The sequence below is a fragment of the Primulina tabacum genome, chromosome 14, assembly GCF_025594145.1.
Source record: "Primulina tabacum isolate GXHZ01 chromosome 14, ASM2559414v2, whole genome shotgun sequence".
Taxonomy (NCBI): domain Eukaryota; kingdom Viridiplantae; phylum Streptophyta; class Magnoliopsida; order Lamiales; family Gesneriaceae; genus Primulina; species Primulina tabacum.
In genome coordinates this window covers 3714741-3734719 of record NC_134563.1, presented here as the reverse complement: position 1 = coordinate 3734719, position 19979 = coordinate 3714741, and the positions used below count along the sequence as shown (strand labels likewise).

At 34.0% G+C, this 19979-nt stretch overlaps 1 protein-coding gene and 1 pseudogene across 1 annotated transcript; one reads left to right on the top strand and one right to left on the bottom strand.

The window, feature by feature from the left end:
• Positions 1 to 10959: 10959 nt before the first annotated feature.
• On the top strand, positions 10960 to 14332 carry LOC142525225 (3-ketoacyl-CoA synthase 5-like). The gene is made up of 2 exons (XM_075629438.1): positions 10960 to 12018; positions 13768 to 14332. The coding sequence occupies exons 1-2, from the start codon at positions 11059 to 11061 to the stop codon at positions 14263 to 14265; spliced, it is 1458 nt and encodes a 485-aa protein (XP_075485553.1). The 5' UTR covers positions 10960 to 11058; the 3' UTR covers positions 14266 to 14332.
• A 1790-nt stretch (positions 14333 to 16122) lies between these two features.
• On the bottom strand, positions 16123 to 19389 carry LOC142525125 (3-ketoacyl-CoA synthase 5-like; annotated as a pseudogene).
• Positions 19390 to 19979: the final 590 nt, after the last annotated feature.

Sequence of the window (19979 nt, the reverse complement as noted above, 5' to 3'; positions counted from 1 at the left end):
AAATGGAGAGTTTTCGAGTACATGACTCTATACCTGGAGCAGGGGATTCAAATACCCCTAGCACAAGTGTTAAGTCGGGATCATCTCCAAATGAGTCGGCTGAAACAAAAATTGAGACTCCTGATCCTTATCTTGAGTCATCAAGTCACCCTTCACATCGGGGATTGAAGAGGGAGAGATCAACCTTAGGCCTCGTACTGACAAAGGAAAATCTAAGGTTGGTTCTAATGAAGTTACAATTTCTTCATTTCAGGTTTACCAACAAAACTGAGAGAAATTAAAAACAAGAGTTGGCATTAACCCAGCTACCAATAGGGTTGATGTTTCAGGGAAATATCCTAGGGTATGGATGAAACCTAATTCATATCCCAAGGAGGTCAAAGCTTGGTATGAATTCGGGGACCTTGCCTCAGTTTATACCACATCACCCAGCTTTCCGGAAATCTCAGGATTACCTAAATAGATCCAGGAAGCTGTTCATGAAACTTAGGCGAATAACGATTATTTGTCCAGAGGAGATGTTTTGGAGCTATACTTTTTCAGTGCAGCACCAGAACCAGCAGGGAAAGGTTCACACGAAGCCTTTCATTTCATCAAGTTAAGGAGGCTGGATACAAATATTCAGAAATTTATCAAGGACCCTCCGACAGAAGAAACACCCCTGGTTGCTTCAACTACTGAAGACGATATTTCAACCAGAAGAGCATGGGGTTTATGGGTCTGTCTCACTGAGATGGACAAAGTCAAGTTTTCATTCAAGTTTTATCAAAATTCTTTGAATGGATCATTCCTGTTAAATACAATGACAGGAAAAACCACAAGTTTTGCAGAAGAAATAATTGAAAAGAAAAGAAATCTTCTGTGGAACAGCAAGCTACCGGAAAGTAAAGAGACTCGTCGGAAATTCTTCAATATGGCACATGTAGGAAGATGGTCAGAAAATATCTGTCCTGAATGCTAGAATCAGAAAGAACCAGAATTCGGTAAAGGTTTCAAACCGAGATCTAATCGAAAACATTTTACCGAAACAAGGACAAGCAGGGAAGGACCACCAGCACATTTTCCTCGAGGATACAAAAAGCCAAAGATTCCTCGACAAAGTTGAAAGTGGGCATGTGATCATCCCACCAAGAAAAAAAAGGACAACCATGTGAAAAATCATGTGAGTGGAATTCAAAGGACCACCAATAATCGGTGAAAAATGACAAAAGACATTGGATTCCTTATCTTTAGAGATAATGGAAATCTGATAAACAGACAAGAAACTTGACCCAGTTAAATCTATAAATAAGACCAAACGAGAACTAGTAAATCACACTAGACTTAAACCACAACTGGAAACAAAATGTATTTTTCATATCTCAGAGTTTCCAGAAAAAGGATTAAGGCAACAAGAAAAGAGCTGAAAAATTTCAAAAAATTTCAAAAAAGGCTCAAAGAAACAGGAAGAGAAATACAAGCTGATTTGATCCAGGTGCATATCAACTATTTATGCAGACAAATAAAAATTCAAGAAATGACTGTTTCTACATTAATGATCTAGAAGAAGACAAATCAAGAAATATGGAGGGACCATCTTAAGAGGACCACTCAACCACTACATGGTCCATGTGCAAGCTGTAAAGGTTTATGAAGATTTGAAATCCGAAGTTCAAATCCGAAGAAGCCTTCTATAAATAAGGCAGGAAGGAAGAAGTGAAGATCATCGAACATTTTCTTCATTTCTTTCAATAATAAACTGTAATATTTTCTTTCTAGTTTATGTATTTTTCAAGTTCGGCTACTATTAGTAGCTAAACAAGTTTCTCCTCCTCTACAAGAGGTTTTCAATGTAATAATAAATGGTTGTGTTTGAACAAAGAGATATTTGCTCTTAACCCCTCTCATGTATTATTTCAAAAAAATTTATCTTTTATTGTACACTCTAAGGTAGGAAACGAATTAGAGTTGCGCCAAGTACTGCTGAAAGAATCTGCGTCGGTAACCATCGGTTGCGATCGCGTGGTTGGACTGTGAGGAGCAGTTCGTAAAATACGGTGGATATAACCCGGTGGTACTCCGGTCAAAGAGGTAAAAGATTTAATTTATTTTACGGAAGCATGATGAGCCATTATTTAAAAAAGAAAAATCAATTATTTTAATATAAGGTTGAGGGGTAATTTTGGTAATTGGTACATAGAAGGGAGTGGGAAGAAAGAATTGGGTCAAACGGGGACTGAAGATAAAATTAGGGGTGTCAAAATGCGACACGATTCAACACGAAAAAAATCAGGTTCGGGTTGGGGTTTTTCGGGTTCGGGTTAGGTTCGGATTGGGTGGATTCGGGTTAGTGCCATGTTAGGCGGGTTTCGGGTTGAGTCGGGTTGGGTCGCGGGTTGACCCGCGAACTTTTTTTTTTTGAAAATATTACCTATATTTTTATATATTGTATGTTTGAACAAAATTTATTGTATATATATATGATAAATTTTCATCATTTAATATTTATTTTGCATATTTTTATTTTGTTAACAATTTTTTATTTGATTTAGTAAATATACTTTTAATTTTCTAGATTAAACATTCAAATTTAAATCAAAAATTTTGTTATTATGTGTTTAAATTAAAATATTATTATTATTTTTTATTTTTTTGAATTTTTTTTATTAATTTTTAAAAAAATAAATAAAAATCGGGTTAGGCGGGTTAGACGGGTTGAGTCGAGTTATACGGGTTCATGTTCGCGTTGTTTCAGGTTCGGGTTGGGTTCGGGTTGAAAAAAATAAAAAAATTTCGCGGGTTGACCCAAAACCCGACCCAGCCCACCCCACCCGATTGACACCCCTAGATAAAATTGCTCTGAAATAAACCCATCTTTCCTTTCTATAGGCTGACTTATGCTACAGATGTCTGTATATAATATGGAGAAATTTGTCGAGATGGTTCTCCAAATCGTTCTCTTTTGAGATTTGATCATCTTAATATTAAAATCGTGAAATTTTGTAATTTCAATCTCGTGAGTTAATTATTTATTTTTTTTAAGTTTTAGTCATGTAACCCGAATATTTCGTATAAGTGTAATTTATTTTTCAACAATTATTTCCATACTTTACTTCAATATTTGTTTACCAAGATATTAATTATATAAGCCGATAAATATGATCAAAATATACCTTGCAAAATATTTTAAAATCAAGCTATTCCCCCTAGACAAGATCTTTTGTTTTTCTCTATAGTAATAGTTCTCCCTTGACATGTAGCATACACAATTAATGTAAATAATGTACAAAAGTTGGATATATTGCTTGATTTTAGCAAGTCGGTCCAAACTCTCGAACTGATACATTATGTTTTAATATATGCAATAAAAACAGATAAAAAAAAGAAAACACTGTTGTGAAAAAGTAAAAATTTATGGTAAAAAGTAAAAATTTCAAACTCTCAAAATTTACCAAACTACACACTTTATAATATTTTTCTCTCTACTCAATTGTGATTTTCTTCACAAATGAGAGATCTATTTATAAGAAATCTTTACAAATAATCCAAAAATAAAATACATCATTACCTACATCATCACACACTAATTTTCAATATTTACAACTCTTATTTTCAACATTCAAATATTCAACATTCAAAAAATATTCAATACACACATTTTAAATATATTTTTCAACACTCCCCCTTGTGATGATGATCATAATGATTGTCTTCATTACGTGTTTTTATACTGCCTCGTTAAAAACCTTACTTGGAAAAACCCATTGGGATAAAAACCATAGTAAGGGAAAAATAGTGCAGTCACGTAAACTCTCCCTGATGTTGACATGAACAATTCTTCACAAATTTCGTAGATTGCGCATCCCGATATTATATATGTGCTTTCTTAATATTGACGTAGGAAGTGCCTTTGTGAAGAGATCTGATGAGTTTTCACTTGATTGAATGTGACGAACATCAATACATCTATTCTTCTCAAGCTCCTTGGTGAATGCGAAGAACTTAGGAGGAATATGTTTAGTTCTGTCGCTTTTTATGTATCATTCTTTCATTTGAGCAACACATGCATCATTATCTTCATATAGTATCACAGGCTTCTCATCAGATGATAATCCGCATGAAATTTGGATATGTTGGGTCATTGATTTTAACCACACACATTCACGACTTGCTTCATGTAGTGCAATAATCTCGGCATGATTTGATGAAGTTGTTACGAACGTTTGTTTCTGAGAACGCCAAGATATTGCAGTGCCTCCACGAGTAAATACATATCCAGTTTGGGAACGTGCCTTGTGTGGATCAGATAAGTATCCAGCATCAGCATAACCAATTATACTTGGATTAGCATCTTTTGAATACAAAAGTCCCAAGTTTGTCGTTCCTCGTAGATAACGGAATATATGTTTAATTCCGTTCCAGTGTCTCTTTGTTGGATATGTGCTAAATCTTGCCAACAGATTCACGGCAAAAGATATATCAGGCCTTGTACAATTTGTAAGGTACATAAGGGCACCGATGGCACTTAGATATGGTACTTCTGGACCAAGAATATATTCATCATCTTCACATGGACGGAATGGATCCTTTTCTATGTTTAATGATCTAACAACCATTGGAATACTTAAAGGATTTGCTTTATCCATATTAAAACGTTTAAGGATCTTTTCTGTATAATTTGTCTGGTGAACAAACATTCTACATTCTTTTTGTTCAATTTGTAAACCCAGACAATACTTGGTTTTTCCAAGATCCTTCATTTCAAATTCTTCCTTCAAGTATGACACAACTTCTTGAATTTCCTTATTCGTTCCAATGATGTTTAAATCATCAACATATACAGCAATAATTACGCATCCGGATGTTGTTTTCTTAATGAAAACACAAGGGCATATTGAATTATTTACATATCCCTTTTTCATCAAGTGATCACTTAGTCGATTATACCACATTCGACCTGATTGCTTTAACCCATATAATGATCTTTGTAATTTCACAGAATAACATTCCCTGGGTTTTGAACTTTGTGCTTCAGGCATCTTAAATCCTTCAGGGATTTTCATATATATATTACTATCAAGTGATCCATATAAGTAAGCTGTAACAACATCCATAAGATGCATTTCTAAATTTTCAGATACCGCCAAGCTAATCAAATACCGAAACGTAATTGCATCCATCACAGGAGAATACGTTTCTTCATAATCAATTCCAGGCCTTTGAGAAAAACCTTGTGCAACAAGTCGAGCTTTATATCTTACTATTTCATTTTTCTCATTTCGCTTTCGAATAAAAACCCATTTGTATCCAACAGGTTTTACACCTTCAGGTGTAAGGACTATAGGTCCAAAAACATTACGTTTATTTAGCGAATTTAATTCAACCTGGATGGCATCTTTCCATTTTATCCAATCCTGCCGATTTTTACATTCACCAAAAAAGATTTTGGTTCATGATCTTCGTTATCATTTATGATGTCGATTGCCACATTATAAGAAAATATATCATCAATTTCATCTATATCTTTTCGGTTCCATATTTTTCCAGTATTAATATAATTGATAGAGATTTCATGATTCTCGTCAGTTTGTGGTTCTGACAGAACATTTTCATCATCATGTGTTTCTTCAGGAACACCATTCTCTATTTTGTGATCATCATGTGTTTCTTCAAAAACGTCATTCTTTATTTTGTGATCATCGTGTTTCTCTATGAATTTTCTTTTTCGAGGATTTTTATCCTTGGAACCGACTGGGCTTCCACGCTTCAGGCGTTTAATGACATCATGAGTATCTTCCATTTGTTTCTTTGGAATTTCAATTCGAGCAGGGGCATTTGCAGCATGTATATATGATTTAGTTACCCCTTTTGTGTCAGCAAATGCATCTGGTATTTGATTTGCTATTCTTTGCAACTGTACAATTTGTTGTACATCTTTTTCACATTGTTTTGTTCTTGGATCCAGATGTAACAATGATGATACATACCATGTAATTTCCTTTTCGGTATGTTTCTGTTCTCCCCCTAACATTGGGAAGATTTCCTCATTAAAATGACAATCAGCAAAACGTGCTGTGAACACGTCGCCTGTCTGAGGTTCAAGATATCGAATGATTGATGGACTATCATAACCGATATAAATTCCAACCTTTCTTTGAGGTCCCATTTTCTTTCGTTGCGGTGGTGCAATAGGCACATACACCATACATCCAAAAATTCTCAGATGAGAAATGTCTGGTTCTTTACCAAATGCAAGCTGCAATGGGGAGTATTTATGATATGCACTTGGTCTGATGCGAATTAATGAAGCAGCGTGTAAAATTGCATGTCCCCATATAGAAATAGGGAGCTTTGTTTTCATAATCATTGGTCTAGCAATCATTTGCAGACGTTTAATCAATGATTCAGCCAATCCATTCTGTGTATGTACATGAGCAACAGGATGCTCAACAATGATTCCCATAGACATACAATAATCATTGAAAGTTTGGGAAGTAAATTCACCGGCATTATCAAGTCTAATTTTCTTGATTGTATAATCGGGAAATTGATTCCTCAATTTTATTATTTGAGCAAGTAATCTTGCAAATGCAACATTTCGAGTTGATAATAAACATACATGTGACCATCTGCTGGAGGCATCAATCAATACCATAAAGTATCTGAATGGTCCACATGGTGGATGGATTGGTCCACAAATATCACCCTGAATACGTTCAAGAAACATTGGTGATTCAATTTGGATTTTGACTGGTGATGGTCTTATAATAAGTTTTCCAAGAGAACATGCTTTACATTGAAACTTATTATTCTGAAAGATCTTCTGGTCTTTCAGTGGATGACTATGTGTATTTTCTATAATTCTTCGCATCATTGTTGAACCAGGATGTCCCAATCGATCATGCCAATTGGTTAATATCGAAGAATTATCAACTACCATGTTTGATTCAACGGGACTTATATGTGTATAATGCAATCCAGTAGGGAGCATTGGTAGTTTTTCAATCACATATTTCTTTCCTGATATTTCTCATTCCCTTCATTCATTGTTTGAGTATCATACCCATGGGAATATATATCATTAAAACTCAACAAATTTCTTTTCGATTGTGGTGAATATAAAGCATCATTGATCAAAAATTTTGTACCATTAGGTAACAAAAATTGTGCTTTACCACATCCTTTAATCAAGTCTACAGGACCTGATATTGTATTCACCGTTGTTTTTGTTGGTTTTAGTTCCAAGAAATATCTTTTATCTCGGAGGATAGTGTGCGTTGTACCACTATCGGGTATGCAAACTTCAGCTTTGCTCATAGCATTTTCCATATTTGAACTTCAAAAAAAATATGCAATGAAATAAATTACTTGCAATATATATTTAAATATAACACAAATCATAATTATACAATAAAACATTATTCTATGAATACATGAAAAATAGATTATTGTACATTTATATTCTACCATTATATTGTTCATTTTCAGAGAAATCGTTGAGAAAATCTGCATCATCAATATTGTTCATTTCTATCCCACCAACATATTGATCATTTCCAGAGAAATCATTCATAAAATCACGAGCATCAAAATGAGTTGAATCACTCAAACGGTCACTGCGTTCAGTGAAGTTGGTCTCCTTTTCTTTCCCCTTTAATGATTCTTTATAAAGTTTACAAAGGTGCTCAGGGGCTCGACAAACTTTGGACCAATGTCCTGGAGTACCACATCTGTAACAAGAACTTTCATATCTTTTTGAGTGCTTCTCATTAACACTTGTATTCTCATGATGCCTTTTCTGTGGATGGTTTGGGACGTTCTTTTGAGATGAGTTATAAAAATAACTATCTCGATTATTTTCAAAACCACGGCCTTGACCACGACCACGGCCAATTCCACGTCCACGTCCACGTCCGCGTCCACGACCTCGACCTCGACCAAAACCTTGTCTTTGAATTTGATTTTGGTTTCCAGGTTTAAATTCATTTTTATTTACAGCATTTACTTCTGGAAATGCTGTTGATCCAGTGGGTCGGGACTGATGATTTCTCATTAATAGCTCGTTGTTTTTTTCCGCCACAAGAAGACATGCGATGAGTTCAGAATATCTCGCGAATTCACGTACTCTATATTGTTGCTGTAGAGTAATATTTGATGCATGAAACGTGGAAAATGTTTTTTCAAGCATCTCAGATTCTGTGACCTCATGTCCACAAAATTTTAATTGCGAGATTATTCTATACATCGCCGGATTGTAATCACTGACTTTTTTAAAGTCTTGGAATCTCAATGTATTCCATTCATCCCGGGCGGTCGGAAGTATAACTTCTCTTATATGTTCGAATCTTTCTTTTAATCCCTTCCACAAAGCCATGGGATTTTTTTCAGTCAGATATTCACATTTCAATCCATTGTCGAGATGTCGACGCAAAAATATCATGGCTCTTGCCTTTTCTTGTGACGTGCATATGCCATTTTCTTTAATGGTATCGCTTAGACCCAATGACTCAAGATGCATTTCTACATCTAGAGTCCATGGCATATAATTCTTTCCCGTGATGTCGAGCGCAACAAATTCGAGCTTTGTTAAATTTGACATGGTGGTACTAAAAAAAATTACGATGCATTTTATTAGTTAATAATTATTGCAATACAAAGTAACGGATAAACAACAAGTACAAGTATTTGTAAAAATAAAGAAAACGCACGATGAGGATATTCTCCGATAAATACAAGACTCGTGAGTATGATAACCAAAATAATTAAAAATAACTTTGAGAAAGTCATCTTCTTTTTTCTTCGAAAAATTTGATGAAGAATAATTTTTAGAGAAGAAGAGAAAGTTGGAGTGATTGAATGTGTTTGTGAGATGATATTTATAGGGTAAAAACTAGCCGTTTTGTTACCGTTTATGACCGTTGGTGTACAAAAAAATAAATGTATGTATTTGTATAATTTTATGGTAATAATATGGTGAATATAATATTAATCATGTTTAAATAATTATGTATATCATATCACATTATTATAATGAGGTGTCGTAAGTTATTTTGTTTAAAAACCTTATAGGCTTTTATACTTGTCGTATCCCTTACCGGGAGTGTGGGATGTCGTCTTAACATCCTCCCAGGATTTATAACAAGTTTTTGAAAAATTTATTTTTATTATTTCTAATAATAACATTATATTATATATTAAATATATACACAATAAATAAATAACAGTAAAATAAATATTATTACTTTTGTTACCTTTTTCTTCTGTTTGGAGCTTGGAAAAGGATGGAGGACTTTTAGAGCTTCGTGCTGATAACGTGTTGTGAAAAAGTAAAAATTTATGGTAAAAAGTAAAAATTTCAAACTCTCAAAATTTACCAAACTACACACTTTATAATATTTTTCTCTCTACTCAATTGTGATTTTCTTCACAAATGAGAGATCTATTTATAGGAAATCTTTACAAATAATCCAAAAATAAAATACATCATTACCTACATCATCACACACTAATTTTCAATATTTACAACTCTTATTTTCAACATTCAAATATTCAACATTCAAATATTCAATATACACATTTTAAATATATTTTTCAACAAACACTACTCTTAATGTCTTAGTAAGTATGGTTTTCAGCTTTGCGACTAACAAATAGTTCATAAGATTTGATATTATGAAAATCAAGAAAAACCCGCTATGTAGGACCGAGCGCTAAAAACTATAGCTGATGGTAATGGTGCAACTCAAATATTTTCAACCGCACAGCAGCTCAAGCACCACAATTCAATCGCTCTACCAAGTAAGGACAATTATTGCACCCAACAGTCTCCCTCCCAATAATTGAACTCCTTGCAATCAATGGGAATCGAACCCGTGGCCTTGGCTCTGATACCAAATATAGGAACGAGCGCTTGCCGCTTTACCAAAAATTATAGCTGGTGGTAATGATGCAACTCAAATCTTTTAAACCGCACAGCAGCTCAAGTACCACGGTTCGATCGCTCTACCAAGCAGGGACAATTATTACACCCAACACGCTGTGATGTCACATGTTGGGATATCTTACAAGTGCTTTAAGGTTGGATTAACAACCGATTAGGCTATTCTTGATCTAAATTAATCAGTCGAGTATATTCATAAAAAAATACGGAAATAACTTGAACTGATACGATAAAGTTTTTGGCCAAATTGACATCAAAGTTTGATTGTTTCAAAATTGATCATGTGAAAACAAATAAATCAACACACACGTTTTTTTTTTTTTGGAACTCCGAGGACCAAATTCTCTACCTCTCATCTTCCTTTGTTTCCAGAAAGTTTCACTAGATGATTTTGATTTATAAAAAGCTGTTATACAAACCACTCCAACTGAAATAACACTCTAAGTTAGAAGTCCGATCATACTTAGTCAGTCACGACGACAAGCCCTAATTGACCCACTATCGATCATCCAAACGACAAGTCTGGTGATCCGATCTAACATCTACAATCGTTATTATTCTCCTTTTGATTCGAAATGCTGTGCAGGTAGCGCCTTGGTGTAGCAATAAGTTGCAGCAGGGCGACTATAATGATCCTTGATGATCTTATGTAGACTTTGAAGTCGTGATCTGATTCTTGAATGTGTTCATTGGTTAACCAGATATGTAGGTGATGCGCGAACGTGAAGATGGATATTTCTTTGCTTGAGAGATTGTGCATCAATGGTGATTCGAGAACGATGGTTCATTATAATGATGCCGATTAATCATTTCTTGTGTATTCATCACTCTTCTTTCATCTAAGAGATTCCTTCGTTTGTATGTGCTTCTTCCAACAATCATATTTGATATTCTCAAAATTTTACAATATAATTTTGGTAGGTTATATAAATAATGATCTAAACAAATATTTAAAAATTAGTAAGAAATTTATATATCAAGATATTAATCAAATAAATGTTTAAAAATTTCACAACGAAAAAGAGGCAAGTGGCAAAGGGAATTTATTTATAATACTTAGTTCATCATAGGCTTATAACCCATTCTCGGACCCCTCTTCAAACCAAGATTTCAACCCTTTCCTACAAAATCCTCGAGCAATGAACAAAACAAGCCAAACATCAACTTCCCACAAGTTTCTTTTTACCCAAATCCATTCATTTCTCACTGAAGTCATGAACTACACGACCCTAGTAATCTTGTTCTCCTTACAGACGTTATTCATCCTGCAAAAATGGGATCCCTTTTACCAATTTCTGACCATCTCATCACTACTTCTTGTAGCCATATCAAAGCACTGCTTTTCAAGACCTTCACCGGTATACTTACTCGATTTCTCATGCCTAAAACCTCCAAATTTCTGTAGAGTGCCGTTCTCAGGCTACATCGAGCATGCCCTTAAGTTGGATTTCCTCGACGAAGAAAGCGTAGCTTTCATGAGTAAAGTGCTGGTTCAATCAGGGCAAGGTGAGAATACCTATCTCCCTCCTGCTATAGCCTTCATCCCACCAGAATCAAGCCACCAAGAAGCCATAAAAGAAGTTCATCTAGTCTTGTTCCCAGTCGTCGAAGATCTTCTCATGAAAACTCGGATTTCGCCATCGGAGATCGACATTCTAATCGTGAACTGCAGTGGGTTTTGCCCGAACCCGTCTCTTACTTCCATCGTGATCAACAAATTCTCCATGAGAGAAGATATAAAAAGCTTCAACATCAGTGGGATGGGGTGCAGCGCGAGTGCATTAGCTGTCGATATGGCTCAAAACATACTAAATGCTCATGAGAATTCCACCGCTCTGATTCTGAGCACTGAGATCTTGTCCACCGGTTGGTATCCTGGAAAAGATCAGTCCATGATGCTGCTCAACTGTATGTTTCGGATGGGTGCTGCTGCAATTTTGATGACGAACAAAAAAGAAGCAAGAAGAACAGCAAAATATAAGCTGCTTTCCACTGTTAGGACCCAAACATCATCCGATGACAGCTCCTACTATTCAGCATTCAGGGAAGAGGATGCGGATGGGTTCACAGGGGTTACACTACGAAAAGACATAATACAGGTTATATCCACTTCCTTTGCAGCTACTTCGTATTTCATATTTTTTCAAAAAAAAAATATCCAAAAATCTTAATACATAGAAGTCGTTTGGATTTTTAACGGTCAAAATTTGGTCTTAACAAGATAAAGTGATTTTTTTTTTTTTTTTTTCACATTTAGTACCATTTTCATGGGAATTGGCAATCAGATTAGCGAGTTTGGATATAAAAATTATAATTTTAATTTTTTTTAAATAAGTCAAATTTTATTAAAAAAAGTAAGACGATTTTACGTTTTGATAAATATTAAAAAATATTTTTATTTTTATTTTAAAATAAAAGTAAAAGTCTAAAAGTCAGAAGTTATGAGTTTTAAAAGAACAATTAAATAAGTGTTTTTATAAAAAGATTTTATAACCAAACAATTTTATTTTTATTAAAACAATTTTTTTAAATCGGTTAAGTTCTCCAACCAAACACAATTACTTATATCAAATGTAGATCAATTAGATGAGCAAAACTTTATAAAACCCATATGGATAAAATCGGACTAACACAATAGTCTACAAACTACTTTAACGTGGTAAGTGTGAGAATCTCATCCGAAAAAATATTGATAAAAGAAATCGTACTCTTTATTATTGACCAAATCATCGCTTATTTCAGCAACACGAATAGTTAGATTAATACATACTTTATGGCAAGTTATATTTTATATAACTCATAAATGTTGGATAATATAATAAAATGGCTGTCAAGATATTTAGCTTGGAAAATGGTACCATCTGACTTTGAAAATGTTTTATAATTTTTTGATTGGAATAATTTTAAAAATAGTTCGATATGATAATTTAAAGAACAAAATTTGGCTTATATATATATATAAAATTGAACAAAATTTGGTATAAAATTTGGTATTCCACGGCTATGGCAGCACTTATCAGGAAAAAAAAAATCATTATGTATCTAATTTTTCCTTGGTATTACATTTTATATTAAAAATAATAGGATGTCTTGATTTAAAATTTTGCCAAGTAATCTTGGGTTTGATCTCTGCTTCTAATTGGGTTCCACATGTTGTAGCATGAGTAGATCTCCGATCACATTGTTCTATATCTTTGAGACAAGTTGACCAGTTTCATAACTAAATTGAATAGTATTATATTGACATAAAAATTGATATGTTTTCATTAATTGGGTCGGGTTGGAGAGACATATTTCAAAATTAATGCTTTGGGTTGGGAGACGAATATGGGCAAATATTTAAATTATATAAATTTTTTTTTTTGGCCCTTGTACATTAATTTTCGATCTGTCTTTGTCAACTTACCTCTAAAGAGTTAGATCGCATTGGAAAATTTTACAAGAATCGTACCGGGCCGGTCTTCGGATTTAATGTAAATCTAAATTGAAATTGCTGTCCGTCCACTGCGTAAAATGAATTTATCTAGCAATATGTCGATATTTTTGCAGCCAAGGGGGCCCCGTTCCACTTTGTCACACCCCCTAAATTTGAATATAATTTTTTTTTGGTAATTAGACAATTGAAATCACTCGCACCCTCCTCAAATCTTATTTTATTAACTTTATTTTAATAATAAAAACAATAAATAATTATACTTTATAATACTAAGTGGATTACAATGATTGATTTTAATTTTTATTTTTTTTTCCAACTTGATTATTGTGAAGTATTGAAAACTTTAGTATTGTAAATTGTTATGTTATATAAAAAGATTTCCCCTTAAGTTCGAAGCTTGTATGTATTACAGATGGTTGGAGATACCATACAAGCTCACATATCTGTCGTCGGTTCGAAAATCCTGCCATACTCTGAGATATTATCATACATCATATCGATTCTGAAAAAGAAGTACATCGACAAGTCAATCAACGTTTACGTGCCGGACTTCAAGTCAGTGATCCAGCATTTTTGCTTGCCAACTTCCGGCAGGCCGGTGATTCGAGAAATCGGCAAGGGTTTAAGGCTTGAAGAGAGTGACTTGGAACCAGCATTTATGACATTGCATAGATTTGGGAACCAATCTTCTTCTTCATTGTGGTATGAACTTAATTACATGGAAGCCAAAAAGAGAGTTGATAAAAGTGATAGGGTGTGGATGTTAGGTTTCGGAAGTGGGCTCAAATGCACTAGTCTTATTTGGGAGTGTGTTAGGCCCATTATTAGTGAGGCCCAAAATGGAGTTTGGGCCGATTGCATTGACAAGTATCCGGTTTCACGAGGTGATAAAAGAACTTCTTTGTCTTAGAACTGATGTTATGGGCTCGGGGCATTTTATGATTTGACATGAAAAAAATAATTCAAGTTCTTGTGTTGATTCGGGTTTTGTTTTTGAACTTCTATGTAGTTTTTAATATTCTTGATTTATACTTTTAATATTTGATTATAGTTATAGGCAAAAATTGACAAAACAATAAGTCAAACTGTTTGACTCGAAAATTGCGGGGCGCGCCAGGCACGTGATCGTACCAAAGTTGTGACATAGTCCGACTCCTTTAACCAAACGTTGTATGTCTCGATTCGGTCGTAAGTTCTAACTCCTTCGAAATGGCTCAAAAACGCAAACAAAAAATGAGGAATATGACAAAATTACAGGAGTAATCCATTATCAACATCAAATATAATTATGTTGCTATGAACTTGATCAACTTTTTTACAAGAAATTTGAAAGAATATGTAAAAAATTCAAATACTTGAATGCTGAAAATTGAAATAAACAGACATAGAATCGAGAGAATTCTGCATAGCTTTGCTGTAGCCTTTGTTGAGCTCATTTTCTGATTCTTCCTTCCTGTTTTTGTTCAACTTCACTGAGCAATTCCAGCTCAAAGATTTGGGCTAAACACAAACATATCGCGATTTTAAAAAACTATTCTAAAGATGAAAGTGAATTTTTATGTACGACGTAAAAGTCAAACATATAGAATATAGGGAAAAATGTAATTTTGGTCTTAATATTTTTTTAAATTTATTTATTTTGTCAAATTTCAATTTAATTCATTGTTTTTTTTCCTTTCAATTTTGTTCTTTTTTATTGTGATTTTTTTCCCCAAATCTTTTAACTCTCACATGAATTTTTTGTAAAACACATAATCATTCAAATAGATATACATTTATCAGTACTAAAAAAATACATTTATATCATGTGTTTTCGAACATTAATTACGTAAAAATAAAAATAAAAAAGGCAATATTCGTCTAGCATTTTTTTAGTTTTAGTTTTTTACATTGTCAAAATTAGGCTTTAGTCTCATTTTCTAAATCGCAATTTCAGTAATTGGTTAGCAATTCTAGTATTTTCTTTTCTGCAAGTTAAAACTCTCGCAAAGAAATGACTAAAACTGCAAGGCAAATGAAAAACAAAAGAAATAACGACTGCAACCGAAATTAGATAGCGATTCAATGAATTTGTGAGATGAAACTGAAATCATATTTTCGATACGTATAACAATGTATGAAGATAATCAATTTACTCAACTAATATCGGGACAATCAAATTTTCATAATTATGATATGATTTTTATTTAAATATAAACCAAATTAATCATAAAAAAGAATCTACAAGCACACAACGAATATAAAAAATCATTGATTAGTACATGATTAATGGAGGGTTAAATCAAAATACTACACAAATTTCGAATAAATTATTTATGAGGTAATTAAGATTTTAGTTTTATTTGTTCCATTCACACAACAAGCGAAATTGGCAAAGAAAAAAATAAATGATTTGGTTTGTCTTTCAGATTATGTTCCGTCTATTAAACCGAAACCGAACCGTACATATTTTATATGTTTCAAACCAAAAGACAGACCAAAACCGAACCGTACATATTTTATTTCAAATGAAAAAGTTATTATAGGAAAGCCAAAGAAAATTTATTAATTTTCGGTTTACTTATTAACTGATCGACTTGGTAGATGCTACTTATATACGTAATGCTCTCATCGATTCAACACATGACATGTGTGATGTATGCATATTGATGAATCATGACCACTGCATCTATACATCATGGTTGAATGAGTTACTATGATTTATCCACTGACTACACGTGTCATGTGTTGAATGAGTAGTAGCATTACCTACGTGGGTATATGACGATTAAATTGTTGAAACCGGATACTGGTCAATACAATCAGCCCAAACACCATTTTGGGCCTCTCCAATAATGGGCCTAATGCATTCCCAAATAAGACTGTTACATTAGGGCCCACTTCCCATCCCAAGCTGCCATACTTTGTCACCCTTATTAACTCTTTCCTTGGCTTCCATGTAACTAAGTTCATACCACAGTGAAGAAGAAGATTGATTCCCAAATCTATGCAATGTCATCAATGCGGGCTCCAGATCCATCTCTTCAAGCCTCAAACCCTTTCCGATCTCCCGATCACCGATTTTCCAGAAACAGGCAAGCAAAAATGTTTGATCACCGACTTGAAGTTCGGCACGTAAATGTATGTGGTCTTTTCTATTTACTTCTTTTTGAAGAGGGATACGATGTATGATAACATTTCGGTGTAGGGTAGGATTTCCAGGCCAAGAATGGAGATGTTAGACCTTAGGGTATCGCCAGCGACCTGTACAACACGTGAGAAACTACGGTTATTAAAATCAAGAAACGATTTGAGTTCGTTTAAGATGTTACAGAAATCAGAAATAATCTTGAGTAAGTTAACTCCTTCGGTCTTAGAATGAACCAGCTAGTAGGGCAACTTAATATGGCGATAGAACTAGTATATATTTCGTTAATATATAAATTAACCAATGAGTTGTTTGCAAGCGGCGGAACAAGAATTATTAATTTACTCGAGTTAAAATTTTAACTCTAAGATTTTTTAAAATGATAAAACTTTGGGCCCCGTATAGCCATATACGTGGCTCCGCGAAGTAAGAATTTTATTTGTAAAGGTACAAATTTTTGTTCTCCAAATAAATCAGAAACATTAATTTTTTTAAAATATAAATATATTGTTTTCAAAGTTGTTTACGTCATCATATCAATAATAATAATACTACTTACTATGTTTGATATATATTTACAAGAAAATTTAAAATTAAAAAATAGAACTATTTATCAAAAATAAATTATTAAAGATTACAAGATATAATACAAAATTTTCAATATTTCATAAAAATTTCCTCTGACCAGTATTTATCTTCAAAACATATTCGTTTCTTGAAATTATAAGGTCAATTTTTTTCTTATACATAAAGAACATGACAAAAACTTGTGTAAGACGATCTCACGGGTCGTATTTTGTGAGACATATCTTTTTTTTTGGGCTATCCATGAAAAAATATTACTTTTTATACTAAGAATATTATTTTTAATTGTGAATATCGGTAATGTTGACCAGTCTTACAGATAAAGATTCGTGAGACCGTCTCACAAGAGACCTACTAGAACGCCGTACGCATAGCACAAGTCCAGTAAAAAGAAAGTGTAAGACACAAGTCCAATAATGTTTAAACATTACACAAAACTAATCAAACTTCTTCTGACAATTCATCGACGCCATAAAAATGAAAATGAAAACAATAGAAAAGTGAAAAATATGGCAATAGTTTGTTCGTATAAAAAAAATGCAAGTGCACTTACAAAAAATAATTAGAAAATATACAATTAGTTATAATCCAACCAGCATAACTTTTTACAAATTTATGCGGAAAATATAAATTAAAGGTTCATAACATACAAAAGAAAAAAAAACATGGGTGAAATGTAATAAATGAAATAGAAAGAGGAATAAATATTATTAAATTATGTTTTATTTTATTTTATATAAAAATTTATTTACTACAAAATATTTTTTTAGAAAATTGAGGGGCGAGTGGCTCCCAACTCCCCCATCCCCTTGTTGAAGGGTATAAAAGGAGAACTTGAACGGGCAGTGGCAATATATATATCATTAATTAATCTGACAAATTTTCAAATTTATGTGATGTTTATCGTATGATCAACTGACAGCGTAAAAAATGCACACACTATGTACTATATTTTCAATAGAAGATCCAAATCCTAAAAATTCGTGGAAAATTCCTGATCTTTCAGAAAATTTCACAGAATAAATTACCTCTATCAAGTCCCTTCGGAGTGTAACCCCTGTGAACCCATCGGCATCCTCTTCCCTAATAGCTGAATGATAAGCCTTATCATCAAAAGCTCTTTGAGTCCTTAGCGTATAAAGCAGCTTATACTTTGCTCTTCGTCTCGCTTCTCTCTTATTCGTCACCAAAATCGCGGCAGCCCCCATGCGGAAGAGACAGTTGGGCACCATCATCGACTGTTCCTTCCCTCGATACCAACCAGTGGACAAGATCTCGGTACTAAGAATCATGGCGGTGGAATTCTTGTTTGTTTTGAGGATATTTTGAGCCATATCGATAGCTAATGCACTTGCACTGCAACCCATTCCACTGATTGTGAAGCTTTTGATATCTTCTCTCATGGAGAATTTGTTTATCACGATAGAAGAAAGCGATGGATTCGGGCAAAACCCGCTGCAGTTCACTATCAGAATGCCGATTTCGGATGACGAAATCCGGGCTTTGGATAAGAGATCTTCGACAACGGGGAACAGGACTAGATGGACTTCTTTAAGCGCTTCTCGGTGGCTTGATTCTGGTGGGATGAAGGATATACCAGGAGAGATATAGGTTCTTTCACCTTGCCCGGATTGAGCCAGAACTTTAGACATGAAACTTACGCTTTTCTTGTCTAGGAAATCCAGCATTTGGGCATGTTCGATGTAGGTTGACAAGGGAGCTCGGCAGAAATTTGGAGGTCTTAGGCATGAGAAATCGAGTAGGTACACTGGTGAAGGTCTTGAGACGTAGTGTTTCGATATGGCTACAAGCAGACATGAAGTGGTGAGAATATGGTAAATGGGATCCCTTTTTTGAATGATGAATAGGGTTTGTAGAGAAAACAAGATTAGGACAGTTGTGAATTTCATAACTTCTGTTAGAGATGCATAGATTTGGCTGATTGAGAATTCGGGGTAAATAGATGTTTCGCTTGTTTTGGGCATGGTTATAGGATTTGGTGGAGAAAAATCTTGTTTTTAGTTCATGATGATAGGAACTCGGGGTTCCAAGGGGTTCAAATATATATACGCTTGAGATGGAACAAATGACATTCTTTCACCTTATCAGGTAGGTTTAATTTTTCATTTTTTGAATGTGGGGTATGACCGAATGATGCACTAAATGGCATCATCATATTCTTTCGAGAAGTATTCACGCATCATACATCATGCGAGAAACTCTGTTTAGTTTTATGTCATTTGTGGAATGTTCGGCAGCCAATAGGTACGAGGGCATAAGGCGGTGAGTGCAATTTTTTCATCTCCCTATAATCTCTAGGTCCTTCCGGAAATGTTCTGATTTTTAATTGGATCGGTTGATCTTGTATCGTTCTGTAATATTTCCAGTAATAGTATATGTAACATCAATAAAAATTTACCATATTATTAATTATGAAAAACATGTATTGATTATTGATGTGATCTCGATGAAATGGATGAGTCGGATAAAGGGCTCTACCGGATCAAATCAATAATTTAGTGTTTAGGAATTTGAGCGAAGGTAATGGCTTTAATTAACACCTGCAAACAAGAAAAAAACTCGTGAATGGGCGTCGGAGGAGTATCCGGCGTAGCCACTCCGATGCTTAAGTTAGCAGGTTGAAGATGAACACAAGCAAATATATGAGAATATATGTGAGTGCTTGAGAGTTCAAGGATTTCAGAATCTGTAAATGACATTAATACCTGTTATTTATAGTAGAAAATGGGGTAAGTACCTCGTTTTCAGTGCCACCTACTAAGTATGGCAAGTCGGCTGCCCATACTATAGCTTCTGATGACTTTTAGAACACTCCAAATCCAAGTGGTTCTGACAGATTAGACAGCATGTATCAATCATACTCGATTGTGGTGCAATTCTCGAGGTGGCCC